At 43.0% G+C, this 18,089-nt stretch overlaps 1 protein-coding gene across 1 annotated transcript in view; it reads left to right on the top strand.

The window, feature by feature from the left end:
• myo10 (myosin X) overlaps positions 1-17,566 on the top strand; it is a 128,653-nt gene extending 111,087 nt beyond the window's left edge. Inside the window, exons 21-41 of the mRNA XM_038286165.1 lie at positions 354-468; positions 5,594-5,700; positions 5,786-6,001; positions 6,081-6,120; positions 6,493-7,527; positions 8,603-8,723; positions 8,873-9,116; positions 9,232-9,327; positions 10,981-11,074; positions 11,205-11,260; positions 11,339-11,481; positions 12,821-13,012; positions 13,099-13,256; positions 13,403-13,526; positions 13,811-14,108; positions 14,187-14,394; positions 14,634-14,770; positions 14,853-14,973; positions 15,135-15,611; positions 15,693-15,884; positions 15,999-17,566. Of these exons, the coding sequence (XP_038142093.1) occupies positions 354-468; positions 5,594-5,700; positions 5,786-6,001; positions 6,081-6,120; positions 6,493-7,527; positions 8,603-8,723; positions 8,873-9,116; positions 9,232-9,327; positions 10,981-11,074; positions 11,205-11,260; positions 11,339-11,481; positions 12,821-13,012; positions 13,099-13,256; positions 13,403-13,526; positions 13,811-14,108; positions 14,187-14,394; positions 14,634-14,770; positions 14,853-14,973; positions 15,135-15,611; positions 15,693-15,884; positions 15,999-16,109 (4,285 nt within the window). The 3' untranslated portion in view covers positions 16,110-17,566. The remainder of the gene's footprint in view (positions 1-353; positions 469-5,593; positions 5,701-5,785; positions 6,002-6,080; positions 6,121-6,492; positions 7,528-8,602; positions 8,724-8,872; positions 9,117-9,231; positions 9,328-10,980; positions 11,075-11,204; positions 11,261-11,338; positions 11,482-12,820; positions 13,013-13,098; positions 13,257-13,402; positions 13,527-13,810; positions 14,109-14,186; positions 14,395-14,633; positions 14,771-14,852; positions 14,974-15,134; positions 15,612-15,692; positions 15,885-15,998) is intronic.
• The last annotated feature ends 523 nt before the right edge of the window (positions 17,567-18,089 follow it).

Below are 18,089 nucleotides of genomic sequence, written 5' to 3'. Positions count from 1 at the left end.
AAAATAGTTTCATATTTCTGAAAAAAATGTGCGGTAACTTGTAAAGTAATTAAGTTTCAAGGCTCCATTTAGCAGGAGCAGCATGAATAAAATGGTTTATATGAGACTGCAACAACTGTTAGATTTTATGTTGTCCAATAATGCTGAATGTTACTAATTTGAATCATACCTAGATTTATCTTTTACATTCAATGGAGATTTTCGACTTATTTCAACCTCGAAAATAAAACTATTAATATGTATTTTTATAGGGCTGTAATAAATACAGTAGTAAGGTGTTTAGCGAAGAGGAAGAAAGATTTGAAGAAAAGAAGTTTGCTGATGTTTAGACCAACCTTTTGCTCTTTTTTCAGGTACAAGGTGCTGATGAGGGGCATTCTGCTGCCAGATGACCACAGGGGGCGCTGCAAGCAGCTGCTGCATCTCTATGACAGCAGCAGCAAAGATTGGCAGCTCGGAAAGACCAAAGTAAGGCCCAAACAGTTTCTGTTTTTTAACCTTTTTCTTCTCACCTGCAGTAAAAGTGATTGTAAAATTTGTTCTTTTTAGTATTGCTTTGACCTTAAACTGGAATCAAACTAAAGCTTTATACTTGTAAAATAAATCTAGCATTATTGATAAAATACTGAAATGAGAACGGAATGGTTCAGTGGACAAAACAACTCGCTAAGGAATGGTTTTTGTCGCCTTGGGCCTATTAAAATTGTGCTGAGGCTTAGAAACTAATTTTGTCACATATATCTCTGCAGATTTACTTTCTCTGTCTATCAACAGTGAGCTCCATCCCTTTTGTCAGTATAATCGACTCTTGCCTGTCAAACCTTGAGTCCCTGAATGCTCCACCATCCTTTTTGCCTCAGGCTAACCCCAGTAGAAACGTATTCTCCCTGCTAGAATACAGTGTGATTGGATCCGGCCCCCCCCCCCCCCCCCCCCCCCCCCCCCCCCACCACACAGATGCCAATCCATTCGAGCTTCTCCCTGCTTCCCTCAAGGCTTAATTTGGCTTCATATGTCCTACAAATTCAGCTCACAGAAACCATTCAGAGCCTCTTGCTCTGTGACTGCACCGTGTATGAATTACCGAGGTCATGCTCACCTGAGGCTTGGAATGTGAGGGTTATTGGACTTCACTCCTCAGTCACAATCTGCTACCACCACACCGGATCAGGAAGAAAAGCTGCTGCCAGCATGTGTGTGTGTGTGTGGGCTTGAGTCATTTTGTGTCGGAGTGTGTGCGTGAATGCCTTGGGAAAGTGACAGATGGGGGACACGGACCACCGATCCCAGCATGACGGTGATGACAGCAGAGGGCGAAACCTGTGTGTGTGTTTGAATGTCTCCTTTTCAGAACAGAAACTAGAGCAACTGAAATAAAACCATGGTCACTATACAAAAAAATAAGAGGGAAATTGAATTACGAAGTCCATCCATTACCATGACCATTAATAAAAGAACTGGCATAAAGACAGTTCTGAGATTTTTTTTTTTTTGTGCAAACGTTGTAGAAAAATCTTTAGTGTCGAGCTAGAAAAGTGACCTCTGTCATGTTCAAACATTTCTAATGTCAGATACATAATGACTCAGTGATGATGTGCTACAGTATAACTACCTCATACAGCTGTGAACCACTGGGTTTACTGTAATGCATATAGGTTCGGTCTGCTTGGATTTTTAGGGTTCACGTATAGAGTATTTAATAAGATAATGATATAAATACCTGTAATAAAAAGAGAAGTGACAGAAAGGTTTCATAGTGTTTGGGATGAACAGCAGAGTTCAAATGTAATGGGACCTGACATCTGTGTCACTGAACCACAGAGTCGTTTCTGCCACCTCCCTGCAAACTGTTAAATCAACCCAACGTCCCTCTGAGGGTTTTGTCCACTTTGTCGCATGGAGAGATTTACGTGAGACTCCTTTCAGTCGGCACATGTCCCGATTGTTGCTTCAGAGTTCCGCTTTGTGCTTTTAGAAAGTAAAACTTGATTTGCTGGACGGGATGCGTCTCCACGTGGCTCTGCTCAGCTTCTGTTCCCTCTGGGGGCCTGACCCCCCACACAGCCAGAATCAAAAGGCTTCGCAAAGCTTTTTGTTGTGCTAATTAACACAGTAATGACTGAAAGGGATTTGCTGTTCAGTGTGTTGTTAACGGATTCAGAAAGCCTGTGTTATGTAAGTTGCATTTGGATAAATTAGCTTCATTTCTCCTTAAATAATCCTTTCCAGAATGATATTTGGTTTGTCCTTCTCTACTTCTCTAGCATGTAGAGTTTAAAATGGTTAAAATATGATTCATTTTCTAGTCAAAAATAAGCAGAGTTCTGCAGACTTACCAAAATGAAAAGAGGGTGAGAAATGTTGATGTGCAAATTAACCAAATAGCAAATGTTTCCCCCAGATCTACAACTCTGCTGTGGACCTTTGCTTCATCTAGGAAGCATGTGGAGTCTGGTTATTATCCATCTACATACATAGTTACTGCGGTTTCTATAAACACCTCAGGTTGATTGGACACTTGAATAAATCTGAGTACAGTTGTCTGTGTGGAGCTGTGATTGGCCGAGGTCAAAGCTACAGCCCGTTCCCTTTACAGACCGGTGGCTCACCAGTGGCAGGCTCCTTGATTGTTTGGAGCATGTTTTCAGTCTGCCCTGACACTTTAAGGTGTTCTTGCTCTGGCAGCTGCATCTGATCACAGATGACGGCTTTCCTCATAGTCAAAAAGCTCTGGTGTCTAATGCAGGCGTTAATTAACCTGCATGTGAGCCCCCTACAGGCAAAGTTACTTATCAGAAAGTCTGGTGTGTGCCTCTATGGTTAGGCCTCAACAATAGACCCATTTACACTACCCTCTGAAAACCGATCCGTGCCGAGCTTGAATCAGTTAACCCTGCAAGGCTTGGTTCCTTACAACTATTTATACATCAGTACTAGTACAATTTCTCTCCTCCTAGTGATGGTCTACAGTACTACTGCTCTCTAGAGGTAAACATGAAAATCAACAAGGCGGTTCCGGTAACATTCATGAAGTTTGCAGTCAGGCAAAGAGGGAAGCTCTTGGTGAATCTACTTGACAGAGTCAGCTTTTGGGAAGTGGATATGACAAACGATCGTCTAATCAGGGCTTACAAAACGAGCCAGAACTGAACCGCGCTGAGCCCTACTGATGAACTAGTAAGATGTTAGCGTGGTTTGGTTGTGTCTGGCATGGTCCGGTTCAGTCATGCGTACTATGTACATTTACCATCTCGGTTACCGTGCTCAGACTGATCTCAGCACAGTTTAAAAAGGGTAATGCAAATGGGGCTAATGTCATTCATCTAACAGCACACACACATACATTCCCATCTTGTTATATGTAGCGAGGACCATGTGTCTACTGCCTTTGATTTTCAATCGTTTTTAACCCTAGCATTTACAATTACCGTAAACCTAAACACTACCAGTGCAAACCAAACCCTAATCAGAACACACCTTACACCTAAATGTTAGCGAAAAGGGAGGCAAGAACCAGCAAAACTTAAATCTGTGGCACAAACAAGCCTTAGTTTGATGGTGAACTTGGAAAAATGTTCCTCACGCTATTGACAAACAGGAACACACACAAACACAGCTTTCTTCTCAACTAGAGGGGTATGTCCTTTTACCTCCCAGCCCTGTGATATTCCCCCACAATATGAGCCCCACAGAGACCGTGTCCCTTATCTCATTTTCCTCCCTCCCTAATCGGATTAACCCCAGCATCCCCAGTGGACCCAGTTTCTCTATCAACAGGCGACAGCATCCAGCAGCTCTAAGTGCCTGTAGCATTGGCCTTTATGCACAGAGCAACAGTGAATCTGTAGACTTTAGTCACTCTGACAAAAGGAGGCGAGGTTCTGGATTCGGTTCATGTGGAAGACTTTGTTCAGCTCCCTGTTTTTTTTTTTTTTTTGTTTGTTTTTTTTTTTTTCTTGTTTTGGAAGGGATTTTCTGAATTCTGCTGTATTTTCAATTGTTTATTCAGTAATTGTGTCTCACTGAGGTGGGACTTCCCTTTTTTGATAATATGCATCCTGCAGTTTAACTTTTTACACTGCAAAGACCGAGTAATGGAAACATTTAAGATCTGTGAATTTGCACTTCTTTAAGCACGTAAATAAAAAGACCTGTCTTTGCTCTTGAAATAAAACAATAGATATTATTCACTTGAAATAAGATAGCTGTGTTATTTTTTCTTATTTTCATTATAAATAATCTTATTCAGTTGGCAGAATGTCAAACATACCTGCTCAAATCAGGTAAAGTACAATAATTTCAAGAAAAAAATACTTTTATTGCAGTTTATGTAAACAGGTTGAATGTTGTTTGTTCATATGCTGCGTTGTAGAGCCACCCTAACACCAAAACTATAGATACATTTATTTTAAGAACTTTTTGCTCATTTTAGATTGTTTTTGCAGTTAGGAACTGGTTAATTGGAAAAACAATCTTAAATGAAGTAAAAATTCTTTAAATTATGTGTGTTTGCCCTTATTTTGAATAGGTAAATGAAATCATTTGCCAATGGAATTACCGGTAGTATTTTTAGTCTTAAAATAATATATTTAGATAAAATGAACTCAAAATAAGACAATGCCATTGTGTTTTCTTATTTTAAATTGGCTTGTTCCACGTATCCATTTACAAAGATAGACAGGAAGAGCGTGAAAATGTTTTTTAATTTCTTATGAATAGAACTGTATGTAATTTAACACAAAAAAGTTTGTAATAGAGTCTAAAGGTAGGTAATATACAGTGGTGTAAAAACCATGTTTAATTGAACCCGAGCGGCTAATTTTAATGTACCTCATCATTGCAGTATGTCATTTTGAGGAAAATGGCTTATGGTTCAAATGGTTATTAAAGGAGCTTCTAAAATGTATTTGTTTTAGCATTTCCAATATCTTACTTTTCTTTCCTCTGCTTTTACAACATTTGATTAAATCTACCCCTAAGTTGAGTTGGTAAATAAGATGATCTGCTAAAGGAATGAGAATTTAACCCTTAAAATACGATAATTAGATCATATGCACTTGAAATAAGAGATGGCAGTTTTGTTTTGTTATTTTAAATGTAAACTATCCTTTTCCATTGGCAAAGTGTCTCGTTTACCTGCTCAATTCAATACGAAATGCACTTATTTTAGGAAAAAATTACTTACTTAGATGTAATTTCTGTTGTAGTGCTGTTCACCTAAAACGACAGTTTGGGTAAGTTGGTTGAAATATCGACAGAACTGAGTTTAACTCACACAGAGACATTTACCTCAATGATCACAGGGGTGTATGTATATTTGTGATCCTTTTTGTTTATTAGAAAATATAGGCTTAAGTTTCTTTTGGGGATTTATGTTAATAGATAAAACTTCTAATCCAAATTCAATCTTAAAAGAGAAAAAAAAGTTTTATTTTCTTGTGAAAAATTAAAATCAATTGGACCATATATTCTCCACTTTTGTAATTAGATGCTGTAAATACAGTATAGTGAGAGAAAAAATAAAACCAATTTTTGGTTTGATATCATTGTTAACTCTCCAGTGTTTGTTTCTCTTCCTCTCCTGCCATCTCAGGTCTTTCTTAGAGAGTCCCTGGAGCATCGGCTGGAGAAGCAGAGGGAGGTGGAGGTGCTGAAAGCAGCCATGATCATCCAGGCCCACATCATGGGCTACATGGCAAGGTATTATTTAAAGCTAAACTCCAAGTAATGTTCATTGTATGGCCATAAAATGACGCTTTGGTTTCCCTGGCGGCTTTGCCTCCAGGAAGCAGTACAGGAAGCTGCTGCAGTGCATCGTGGTCATTCAGAAGAACTACAGGGCTTTCTACTACAGGAGGAAGTTCCTCCTCCTGCGCTGGGCCGCACTCACCTTTCAGAAGCGTTTGCGGGGCCAGCTGGCCCGCCGGGCCTTCAGCCGGCTGCTGGAGGAGAGGAGGGAGAGGGAGGAGTGCCGCAGAAAGATGGAGGAGGAGATGGAGAGGTGAGATTTGTCCTGATTTCTCCATCAACCCTACCTGCTTAAAAGCAGCTGACATTTATGGGGTTTTTTGTCTTTGCAGGGAGAGACTGAGACTGGAGGCTGAGAGACTCTTCAAAGAGGTGGAAAATTGGTGTTATTATTTATTGTAGCTAAAATAGCTAAAATAAGTAAGCTTCAGTAAAAAGACAGGCAAACAAAAGGTGTTTTAAAGCAGCAGAAATAACCCAGTTGAGTGAGAGAAATGTTGCTTTTATTCATACATTTCAGCTATGCTGTGAATGATCATTAACTTTCTAAATGGCTTAATTTTTATCAGAAGCTTTTGCAACATAACAAACTTCTTCTGGTTTAATATCATGTAGTCCTCAGACATTTAATGCTCTCTGAATGACTTTTGCTTTATTTAAAGAAATAATTAAATCTAACATCTCCAACAAACATGTTTCCATCAGACAGTTTTATGTTTTTTTTTTTTTTTGGTCTTTTTCAAGGCTGAAGAAGCTCGTCTACTTCAGGAGCTACATCGCGCCCAGGAGCTGCATCGCGCCCAGGAGCAGCATCGCATCGAGGAGCTGCATCGCGCTGAGGAGCAGCATCGTGCCAAGCAAATCGCCTCTCTTGGTTTTGCTCATTCTCAGCTGGAAGAAGCTGCTGCAGCATCCCCTGAAACACCGGCAGAGCTGGAATCAGTGGATGTCTTTGAGGAGGCAACAGAAGAAGAGGCCATCCGTCCCCAGGAGGCGTCTCAGGTTGAAGAGATCCTCCGGTTGGAGAGAGAGATCCAGGCCCTGCAGAGGCAGAAGGAGCGTCAGGAGCTCTCCCTGACCGAAGCGTCCCTCCACCGCCTGCAGCGTCTTCGGGATCAGGAGCTACGGCGGCTGGAGGATGAGGCCTGCAAGGCGGCGCAGCAATTCCTCGACTCGCTGAACTTCGATGAGATTGACGAGTGTGTGAGGAACATTGAGAGCTCTTTAAGTGTGGAAGAGGGAGAGGAAGAGGAGAAGGAGAAGGAGAATGAAGGTAGGAGACGCAGCGATGAGGAGGAGGTGGATGAAGGGTTCGGAGCCGATGATGAGGCTTTCAAAGACTCGCCTAATCCGAGTGAGCATGGCCATTCAGACGGTCAACGGACAAGCGGAATCAGAACGAGCGACGACTCCTCCGAAGAAGACCCGTACGCCAACGATGTGGTGATCCCACCGATGCCCCTCACCACCCTGCTTCACCAGCCGCTGCCTCCTTTACCTCCAGCCTCCCACAGCGTCTCATCCAGTGGCGACTCCGCCTTCTGCCACCCGCAGGCTTCGTCTGAGGCGCCGTCTGACGACCTGGTGGAGCTGATTCCACCAGATGAGGACTCTGACTATGACCAGGATGACTATGATGAGGGTGCCATTGTGTCCAGCGGCAGCATGGCCTTCTCCAACTCACGCAGTGGACAGTGGTCTCCTGATTACCGGGGCTCAGTGGGGACATACAACAGCTCTGGAGTTTACCGCTTCAGCTCTGAAGGCGCTCAGTCATCGGTGAGTTTCTTATCCTGGAGACTGACTGCAACTGGTCGGGTCGACCATGTTGGATGCATTAACAATCAGTTGATTTCATTAACAGATTAACCTTTTCATGCTATATTTATTTTATTCCCTCTTTGGATCACTGAAAACATTTAAATTTGTTTAATCAGCAGTTAGTCCAACTTTAAAGGTTATAGTTTGCAGTTCCAGCTTCATCCAGATTGAGAGAAAGCCTAAATCTAGGCCCACGTGTAAGGCTCTGGTTAAAGCGCTGGACGAGGTGACCCAGCTCACACAGGGTTACCGTCTCTGCAGTCTGTCCTACAGATGCCCTCAAATTAAAATCTTTAATGTGTTGGTGAACAGAGAGGTCCTGGACTGACTCTGCCAGCAACTGAACCTTAGCAGGTTAATTATTGGTAGGATTCCTGCCTCCTCTCGTCGCATCGTGATGTACCCCTGGGCAAGCTACCCACTGGTTTAAATGTGTGTGGTCAACGTAGCTCTTGTGTAAAACGGTCTGAGTGCCTGATAAGACTGGATAAGTGTCTCAGATCTGATCCTTAAAACTTTTGCTTAATTTTCAAAGAAAAGAGGCTTTTTCTTTGTCCGGTCCTGAAACCAAACATCTAACACACCAGCTGAAGCCTGTCCTGTGAGCTGAGGCTCTTTGTTTATTATTAGTTTTTCGTCCAAAAAGCAGCCTAAAATATTTCTAACTTGTTTCTCACAAGGCCCTGAAACCCGTCCCAAACTGATCAGCAGCAACAGGTGAATCTCAGTGCCATTGTCTTTCCATCCTGGCATTGTGTTCCCACACCTGTCTGTATGCTTCAGCACAGCTAGCCACCAGAACGCCTATTTACACACTTAAATCCCATGAACGCAGCAGTTCTTAACTCACAGGTTTTCATTAGGAAAACTGCTGTTGTTTTTTTATTTCCGAGGCTCAGTTTATGTAAAGAATGATACCAAAATTCCATCCTATGTTCTGATAATAAACTGATTAATTTAAAGACATAGTATTTTATTTTTCTCTTAAGAGAGATCCTCAAGCTTTGAATATTTTGTCTGACTTTTGTTGCAGTTTGAGGATAGTGAAGACGACTTTGACAGGTTTGACACAGACGACGAGTTATCGTATCGACGGGACTCTGTCTACAGCTGCGTCACTCTGCCGTACTTCCACAGTTTCCTCCACATCAAAGGTAACTCCTCTCTCTCTACCATTTAATCTGAAAAAGCAAAAGGATTTTTAGAGCTCCTTCTTTAGGTGATTTAAGGCCACAAGCAGCCTGCTGTCAGAGCGTCCTCCCTCACTGTAGCAGGAAATAATGTTCTATCCTTTCATCCTCAGGGGGTCTGATCAACACGTGGAAGCGGCGCTGGTGTGTTCTGAAGGACGAGACCTTCCTGTGGTTCCGAGCCAAGCAGGAGGCGTTGAAGCAGGGCTGGCTGCACAAGAAGGGAGGCGGCTCGTCCACGCTGTCCCGCCGCAACTGGAAGCGCCGTTGGTTCGTGCTGAGGCAGAGCAGGCTCATGTACTTTGAGAACGACAGCGAGGAGAAGATGAAGGGGGTGCTGGACATGCATAATGCCAAGTAAGAAACAAAGAAAATCTGCCCCTGGTTTTACTCATCTTACAATGGTGCATTTTGATCCACTTGATCAATACTTACAAGTGTTTTGTTTATTTTTTGTTTTTTTGATCTGCAGAGAAATAGTTGACAACACGGGTAAGGAGAATGGTATCGATATTGTGATGCCAGAGAGGACCTACCATCTGATCGCAGAGTCTGCTGAGGATGCAAGGTGTGTCTTGTGCTCTTTAAACATGTCTTAATCCTACCCAGAACCTTCTCATACCTGCAGAGTTTCTCACAAACAATCCACTTACCTGGAAACCTAGTGTTATAAATACTGACTAGTAGCTGCTCTGCACAGCGTCCCTTGTAAAGAATAATGATTGGTAAAAATCTGCTGTTCATGGAGAATTAAATCGAAGAATTAGAGGAAAATTTGTGATTCTGTTCTACTTATTTTAGCTCAATGAGCTAAAATACTCATGCTACTAAACGAGCCATTATTGCCACCCCTCCACCTATGCTCTTTGGGAATTAGGGTGTTTTTTATGGTGTTTTTACTGACTCCTTTACATGCAATATACTCCCTCTTCAACTTTGAAGAGGAAACAAACATACTGTAGGAGTAGATTAGTCAGCTCTCAGTTTTGCATGCGTACCATATGAGCAGCTGTATTACTGCCAGGTGCTGCCAGCTCTCCACCCCTGAGCTTGACAAGAGTTACGGGATGTTCATGCTCATATGATGTGTCAGGGGTTCTGCAGACATGGTTCTGTGCATCATACCTAAATGTCTCCACTTTTCATCTGGACGTGAGCTTGTCTGCTTTTCTGCTCAGCACAAAGTTGACCTGTTCTTGTATGTACACCATTTCTTGTAAATGACCAGTTCTCTTCCCAATTAGTCACCTAGCTATAAAGACCTTATCATTGAAAATATTGATAACATCAATTGTCTTAATGTTCAGTTTTGCATGCATTTTGTATTGAGATGCATTCACATAGAACTGGAAGAAACCAAATGGAGCGAGTGGTTTACATGTTATCTTTTAGGCAAAAGACATGATCAAAAGGGAATTAAGGGTTAGAGAAGTAAAGGATGTGTTCTGACTGATGCAAATGGTGCAAATTGGGCAAATCCACCGAAGAAAAATTATGAATAGACGCAATAGAAGCACAAAAAGACAGAAGCAAAGTTTCGCCGGAGTTCAAGAATGTTAACTTTTCTTTTAATTTGCATTGTGTAACCAATCACGTACTGGATATGGTGGTGATCTAGGGTGAAGGAGCGCAGAGGACACCATGTTTTTGGACACAAAGACAAAAGTCTTTAATCTGACCATAGCTATTTAAGTGGTGTTAGGAGCGTTTGTCCGTCTGTTCTTGTTTGGATTTCCACATCAAACACTTCACCGTGACTCGCTCAGGAATATCAAGGTCCTTCATATTGAATTGAACAAACAGGAGTAATGAGCAAATGGACAGAAAGTTCTCCTGTTTGATGACATGGTGAATTAAATTCACTTTATTTATATAGCACCAACTCACAACAAATGCCATCTGAAGCTAGCGGAGCTAGGATTACATTTCCCAGTGTCACTTGTGAGGGAGATTCAAAATGTCCCTTTCACACTGTCATATTTGGTGTCAAAGCACCTTCAGGGTACTCTAGTTTTAAGCTTAAGCTCACCGCTAGCAAAGAGAACAGAAGAAGGAAAGAAGTTTTAATAGATGATGCTCAAACTAGGAAGAAGTTCTTAGGGTGAATCTCCACTGGAATCACACGATTTAACGATTTTACTTATTGAACAGGTTTATGTTAGTGAGATAACATTCTTTGCATTTGATAAAAATCATGCTGATGGTGTTTCCATGGTTACAGTCAATGGTTTAGCGTGCTGAGTCAGGTCCACGGCTCCACCGAACAGGAGATCAGTGAGATGCATGATGAGCAGGCCAATCCCCAGAACGCTGTGGTGAGTTCACCAAACGATCACCAATATGCCTGATTCATCTCCTCTTTTTTTAGAAAATCCAGCAATATTGATGAAGCATCTTTTCTACCTGTAACCCTTTTATTCCTCACCTGCATTCTTCCTTCCTCAGGGCACGTTGGACGTGGGCATGATTGACTCGGTTTGTGCATCAGATAATCCAGAAAGGTGTGTGTCATGTCTTCAGTCTATCAAAAGGCCAGTTATCTGTTTCTTAAACCATGTTTTCTCTTGTGTTAAAACCAGACCAAACTCTTTCGTCATCATCACTGCGGAGCGGGTGTTGCACTGTAACGCTGACACGCCTGAGGAGATGCACCACTGGATCACCCTCCTGCAGCGCTCTAAAGGAGACGCCCGGGTGGATGGCCAGGAGTTCATCATTAGAGGTAGGTTTCAGAATGGATATGAGGAGAGAACAGTCTGTTACTATTTCTTTAAAAAATGGAGAAGAACTTGGTCATTATGGTTTTAAGCAGGTTCTAACATAATCTGCAGCTAAAGAAAAATGTCTGTTGAAAACTTCCTTCCTTCCTTCCTTCCTCATTTCCTTCCTTCTTTCCTTCCTTCCTTATTTATTTTCTATTTCTTAATTAGTTCCTTCCTTATTTCCCTCCTTATTATTTTCCATACATCCTTAATGTCCTTAACATTTTCCTTCCTTACTTATTTCCCTCCTTATTCATTTCCTATCTTCCTTTGATCGTTCCTTCCTTCTTCCCTTCCCTTTTTCCTTACCTATTTCCTTCTTTCCTTTTTAAGCCTCTAGGCCTACATCTAAAGTCTGGATTACAGTAGAAAATCTACTGATAAATCATAGTTAGGTTCTGAACAGGAGAAAGCTTGTAGAAGAACCTGAATTAAATTCAAATTTCAATTCAGTTTATTTATATAGCACTAATTCACAACTAATTTCTAGTGTTGCGCCGATGCCAATCTTTTGGCCCCGATACCGATACCCGATACCTGGCTGTTCAGTATCGGCCGATACCGATTACATAATGTAAAATAATTGCCATCATGGCTTTGTCAAGCTGCTGCCTACCTTTGTGAAGCAGGAAAAAATCTAATACAAAGTGAATCCAGTAGAACTTTTTATTCCCTACCTGGAATGGGTGACATTAGTTGAATAAACTTATGGCTCTCAAAATGGTATCGGTGCCCTCTTTGTTGGTACTCGCCGATACCGATACCACCATTTTAGGGCAGTATCAGGGCCCCGTCCGATAATGGTATCGGTATCGGTGCAACACTACAAATTTCATCTCATGGCACTTTACAGAGACAGTTCAACCAGATCATATAGTCAGACTGGTTCAAAGTTTCTATCTAAGGAAAACCAGTTGATTGCATCGACTCATTGACTCGAAGGCAATCCCTCACACTAAGCATGCTTGTAGCAACAGTGGAGAGAAAAACTCCCTTTTAACAGGAAGAAACCTCCAGGAGAAGCCAGACTCAGTGTGAGCGGCCATCTGCCGAGGCTGGCTGGGGTTCAAGGAGACAGAGATAGACTTACAGAAAGATGCAGAAATAAAAGTACTGAAGAGAACAATGTTCTTAATTCCTGATTGGAAAATGATTGTCTCAAATACCTGCAAGATCAACCATAAATAAAACTAAATACTTGAGTGCTGACATTTCAGATTTTATGTAATAGATTTGTACACTTTAAAAGGTTGTAAAACAAATAGAGCAGAATAACAGAGATGAATTGATCTTCTTCAGGCTGGTTGCACAAAGAGATGAAGAACAGTACCAAAGCCTCAATGAAGCTGAAGAAACGCTGGTTCCTGCTCACCCACAATTCCCTGGACTACTACAAGAGCTCAGAGCGGAACGCCTTGAAGCTGGGAACCCTGGTGCTGAACAGCCTCTGTTCTGTGGTGCAGCCGGATGAAAAGTTCTACAAAGAGACCGGTAAGTTCATGGCATAGGTAGAGGAATTCATGTCCCACTGTCTTCTTGTTTTCATACAGCTCACATGTTTGAATTTTGCTTGGCAGGATACTGGAATGTGACCGTCTACGGAAGAAAACACTCGTACCGACTCTACTGCAAGCTGCTGAACGAAGCCACGCGTTGGGCCAGCTCCATCCAGAATGTCATCGACACCAAAGCTCCCATCGACACACCGACCCAGCAGCTCATCCAGGACATTCGGGTAAATAATAATATTCTCTCTGTGCAGCTGAGGCTTAGCTTAACAGGGTTAAAGGGACTTCTAAGATGTAAAAGTCCTGAGCCTGTTGTGATACAGGTTCGGATTGGAATTCTCCAGTTAAAGATCAGCTGTGCTTTTGTCTGCAGGAGAACTGTCTGAACTCAGAGGTGGTGGAGCAGATCTACAAGAGGAACCCCATCCTGCGCTACAGCCACCATCCGCTGCATTCCCCGCTGCTGCCGCTGCCCTACGGAGACATCCAGCACAGCGGTAAGACGCAATACAAAAACAGACACCCATCAACTGGGCCAGGAAGGTGACAAAGATCCCAACCACCTTCCATGACCTTTAGCTTCTTATCCTCAGTCATCTCTAACAGATTTGATCCTCACAGGAGTAGCTAGAATTTCACCAGGTACCCTGATGCAAGTCTGGTCTTGATTCTGAAGTATTTATATTCTAGAAAGAGTGGTGGTAAAAAGTGGTAATGTTCTAGTACCTATCTGATTCACCAGAGAGTACATTTCATCTTCTCTCTTCTGTCTCTCACCCAGCGTCACGCAGTAGAAGCTACACAACCCTGCAGGATGAAGCCCTCAGAGTGTTCAGCTCTCTTCAGCACCTTGACGGAGTGGCTGACCCCGTCCCCATCATCCAGGGGATCCTGCAGACAGGCCAGGAGCTCAAACCGCTGCGTGACGAGCTCTACTGCCAGCTGATCAAGCAGACCACCAGACCACCGCAGCCCGGGAGCCCTGGGAACCTCTGCAGCTGGAAGATCCTTGCTTGCATGTCCTGCACCTTCGTCCCCTCACGGAGCATCCTTAGATACCTAAAGTTCCACCTGAAGAGGTAAGCAGTGGTTTACAGAGGGGATTCTTTTATTCCTGTAGCTTACAGTTGACCTGTTGACCTGGTATCTGTCCACAGGACCCGTGAGCTCTTCCCCGCCTCTGAGATGGACCGTTACGCCGCCTTCGCATTTGACTCTTTGAAAAAGACTCGATCTAGGGAGAATGTGCCGTCGCAGGAGGAGATCCGCTCCATCGTGGCCCGGCAGGAGATGAGCACCACGGTTCACTGCCATGGGGGAGGTTCCTGCAAGATCACCATCAACTCTCACACCACAGCCGGAGAGGTTAGTTCCCTTACCAAAGACAACAGAAGGTCACTGATCATAACAAATATACAAAAAAGAAAGCCGGAAATTTTAATCTGGAAAGAGAAAACATGTAAGATTCTGGTTCATTTGAGGAAAAAGACAATAGTGAGTTGGTTTAAAGTCAGGAAAGGTTGTCAGGATTTAGGTTTTAATTTGAAAAGTTCTCCAAAATGTAGTTTGCATTTTTGTGACTGGTCCCCACCCATCCCTGTCAGGTGGTGGAGAAGCTGATCCGCGGCCTGGCCATGGAGGACAGCCGGAACATGTTTGCTCTGTTCGAACACAACGACACCACAGAGAAGGCCGTCGAGAGTCGGGCTGTGGTAGCAGATGTGCTCGCCAAGTTTGAAAAGTAAGCTCCAGCATTTAAGTCTAGTTTACAGGCATCCTTTAGCCTCTGGGTCTGCTATTAATGTTCCACTTCTGTTCTGCAGACTTTCAGCGAGCGCAGAGGAAAACAACACCGGCTGGAAGCTGTACTTCAAGCTGTACTGCTTCCTGGACACCGATGGCGTTCCTAAGGACAGCGTGGAGTTCGCCTTCATGTTTGAACAGGTGACCACTGTTGACCTTCATTTAATTCACCTCTGGGTTTTTTTGCATATATTAGTCTCTGCTGGGTAGCTGATTCAAATAGATTGGTCTGTTTATTCAAAAGAGAAAATGATAACATATCAGAGGAAACTTTGTTAAAGGAATGTTTTAATGTCTCTAAGGCTCATGAGGCAGTCATTCAGGGTCACTACCCTGCCCCAGAGGAGACTCTTCAGTTTCTGGCCGCCCTAAGGCTGCAGTACCTCCTTGGTGACCAAAACCCCCAGGCGAACATGCCAGAGATGTCCCAAGTTTTCCCCATGGCCCGCCTGCGCGCCCGCGTGCAGAACTCCGCCAAGTCGTTCGCTCCAGGTTCTGGTTCAGTGGCAGAACGCTCCGGAACGGCAGAAAGAAAACGCTCCAGCTTCCTGGAGGGGACGCTGAGGCGGAGCTTCAGGAGCGGCTCTCTGAGCCGGCAGAAGCTGGAGGAAGAGAACAGCCTGGAGGCCTGGATGAGGGAGGAGGCAGCGGCGGTGAGGACCAGCGTCATGGACAAGTGGAGGAAGTTCCAGGGCATGAACCAGGAGCAGGCCATGGTGAAATACATGGCACTGGTGAAGGAGTGGCAGGGATACGGCTCAACGCTCTTCAACGTCGAGGTGAGGATGGAACAGTTTCCTCTTGTAGGTTTTATGGAAACCGAGCCGAGCATCATTGACCCTCTCTGATAACCCTTCTAGTGCCGTGATGGAGCGTTCCCCACGGAGCTGTGGCTCGGTGTGAGCAGAGAGTCCATCTCTGTGTACAAACGAGGGGAGCCATGGCCTCTGGAGGTTTTCCCCTACGAGCTGATTCTGTCCTTTGGAGCGCCGCTGCCCAACATCTACAAGATCGCTGTGGAGGGCCGAGAGCTGGTCTTCGAAACCCAGATGGTCAGTACCACTCCAAACATAAATCCACCTCTATTGGTGCCTCCTATAAAAGCTTTAACAGTGTGAAACGTGTCAGCTGTAACAAACCTGAATGCTGCTCCTCTCCCCCTGCAGGTGATGGACATCGCTAAGCTCATGAAGGCGTACATCAGCATGATCGTGAAAAAGCGCTACAGCAACAGTCAGTCCGTCAGCAGCCACGGAAGCAAATGCAGTGCTTGGTGAAGTCGGCTGAAGGATGGAGACCCAGAAGGATTGACGCCACTCGTAAGGAGAAACACCACGGTGCTACTACACTGTCCTCACATGGAGGAACTGTTCGCTAACATCACCTTTAAGTGTTTGGTGAAACGTTTCTGATGTTAACTGTTCTTTGGATGCAAAGACAAGGAAAGTAGATGAGGCTGCACCTCAAACCGAAATCAGTGACATTTCTTCACTATGTCCACATTCTGCTGGGGGCAGATCTGAGCTCAGACCAAAGTATCTGCAGGTCGGAGCTAATGAGAACATCTGGACCTTCAGGTATGATGCTCATAATCAGTCATCAGAGCAAACCACAAACTAAGGCTAGGTTAAAATCCCTCAGATAAAGATTAGATTTTCTCTATGGGCTACTTATGATGATGCTTTATATGAAGTGGAATGTGGTCCATTTAAAACCTTAAAAATTAAGACATTTATCTGAATATTAAAAGATTTGGGCTCCAAAATGTTCCTGTTTTCCGTACCGAAGAAAACCGGTTCTCATTGAGTCAGCATTGACTTTTAGCCACTTTTTAAAAAACATGTACAAAGTTGACTTTATGGCCATATCTTGTGGGAAAAAAAGGTTGAAACCCCGTGGCACACAGCAGTTACTAATAAAAAGACTGTCTGAATGTATTTTTCTCACTTCCAAAAACAAAACAAGCTGCCCTGAATACAATTCTCGAGCCTTTCGATTCTTTTATGACTGATTTACAGAGAATAAGAGATCCTAAAGTGCCTGGATGAACTCTAACCAGAAAAGTTGCGGGTGAAAGTTTCTCAGAAAAAGAAAAAGGTGCTTAAAGGTTTCCTGAAACCGCTGAACTAGTCCAAGTGCACAAGTCATTCAAGTTTAAGTTTCCAAAATTTCACAACTCACCATTTGTTAGACAATCGTTAGCTGATACCAGATCCTCTGTATATGTTCCGGTGGACCACAAAAATATGCTTTTTTCAGGATTAGATATGAATCATTTTTAGGAAACCTGGGAACAAACAGCTTTTCTACAGCAGCAATCCTTACAGATCTGGAACATGTAAGCAGATATTTGTTCCAGCGTTGACTGACCCGCTCGGTCCGACCCGGTTCGGCAGCGTGACATTCCAACATTTCTCTGGAGCTCCGCGGGCGGCAGATCCATCCAAAGATGTGCAGGTTCCTCCCACAGTTCAGTGCCTTGTTGTAAATTCTGTACTTATTTTGTTTTACACCTGCGGATTGGTATTTGGTATAATGTGCAATGTAATATATACATATATATTATATATGATATAATCATGTGGACTGTACATTTCAGGTCTTTGCTTCTGATTTATCATCCCAGCATTTTTCTCTTGTTTTGTTTTTTTGTATTCTTTTAAATCTGAATTAGCAGCAATGTGTGTCGATCTGATGATTCTTACAATAAATAAAACAATTATATTTGGTGAAACTGCTTTTTTTTCATTATTTTCTTATGATCTGAGTGAAAGAAATCCCTAAATTTAAATTGGAATTCAAATTTTTACAATTTCATTGATAAAATCAGACATAATCGAAATCAGCTTCAGGATTCAGTCTAAAATGTTCATGGGAAAACCTGTAATGCATTACATTGACTTTTGTATTGTATTATTATGTAAGATCAGTGCAGTATAACTTTCATTGATAACCTACAATAAAAACAATGCATTAATGTGGAGACAATGAATCAAAGATGTATAAAAAGTCCCATTTCTATGGCATCATCCGCCTTCCCTACCTGTGTGACTATCTTGCCCTCAAAGCTTCCTGCAGGGAAATCTTGCATTCTGACTAATCTACTTTCTAAAGCAGCGGCTTATTGGAATATGTTATTTTCCCCCTGAGTTTATGTTATAAAAGATAAAGCCTTCCTGTCAAGAAAGAAAACTAAACTAAACAGCTAGAAGCAAGATGGCAACTTTTATTCTGATTGGCCAGGTTGAGCGGACACC

The sequence above is a fragment of the Cyprinodon tularosa genome, unplaced genomic scaffold, assembly GCF_016077235.1.
Source record: "Cyprinodon tularosa strain WSP-4 unplaced genomic scaffold, ASM1607723v1 ctg221, whole genome shotgun sequence".
In the NCBI taxonomy this organism is placed as follows: domain Eukaryota; kingdom Metazoa; phylum Chordata; class Actinopteri; order Cyprinodontiformes; family Cyprinodontidae; genus Cyprinodon; species Cyprinodon tularosa.
The sequence above is the reverse complement of the archived record's forward strand: the minus strand, read 5'-3'. Positions and strand labels throughout refer to the sequence as shown.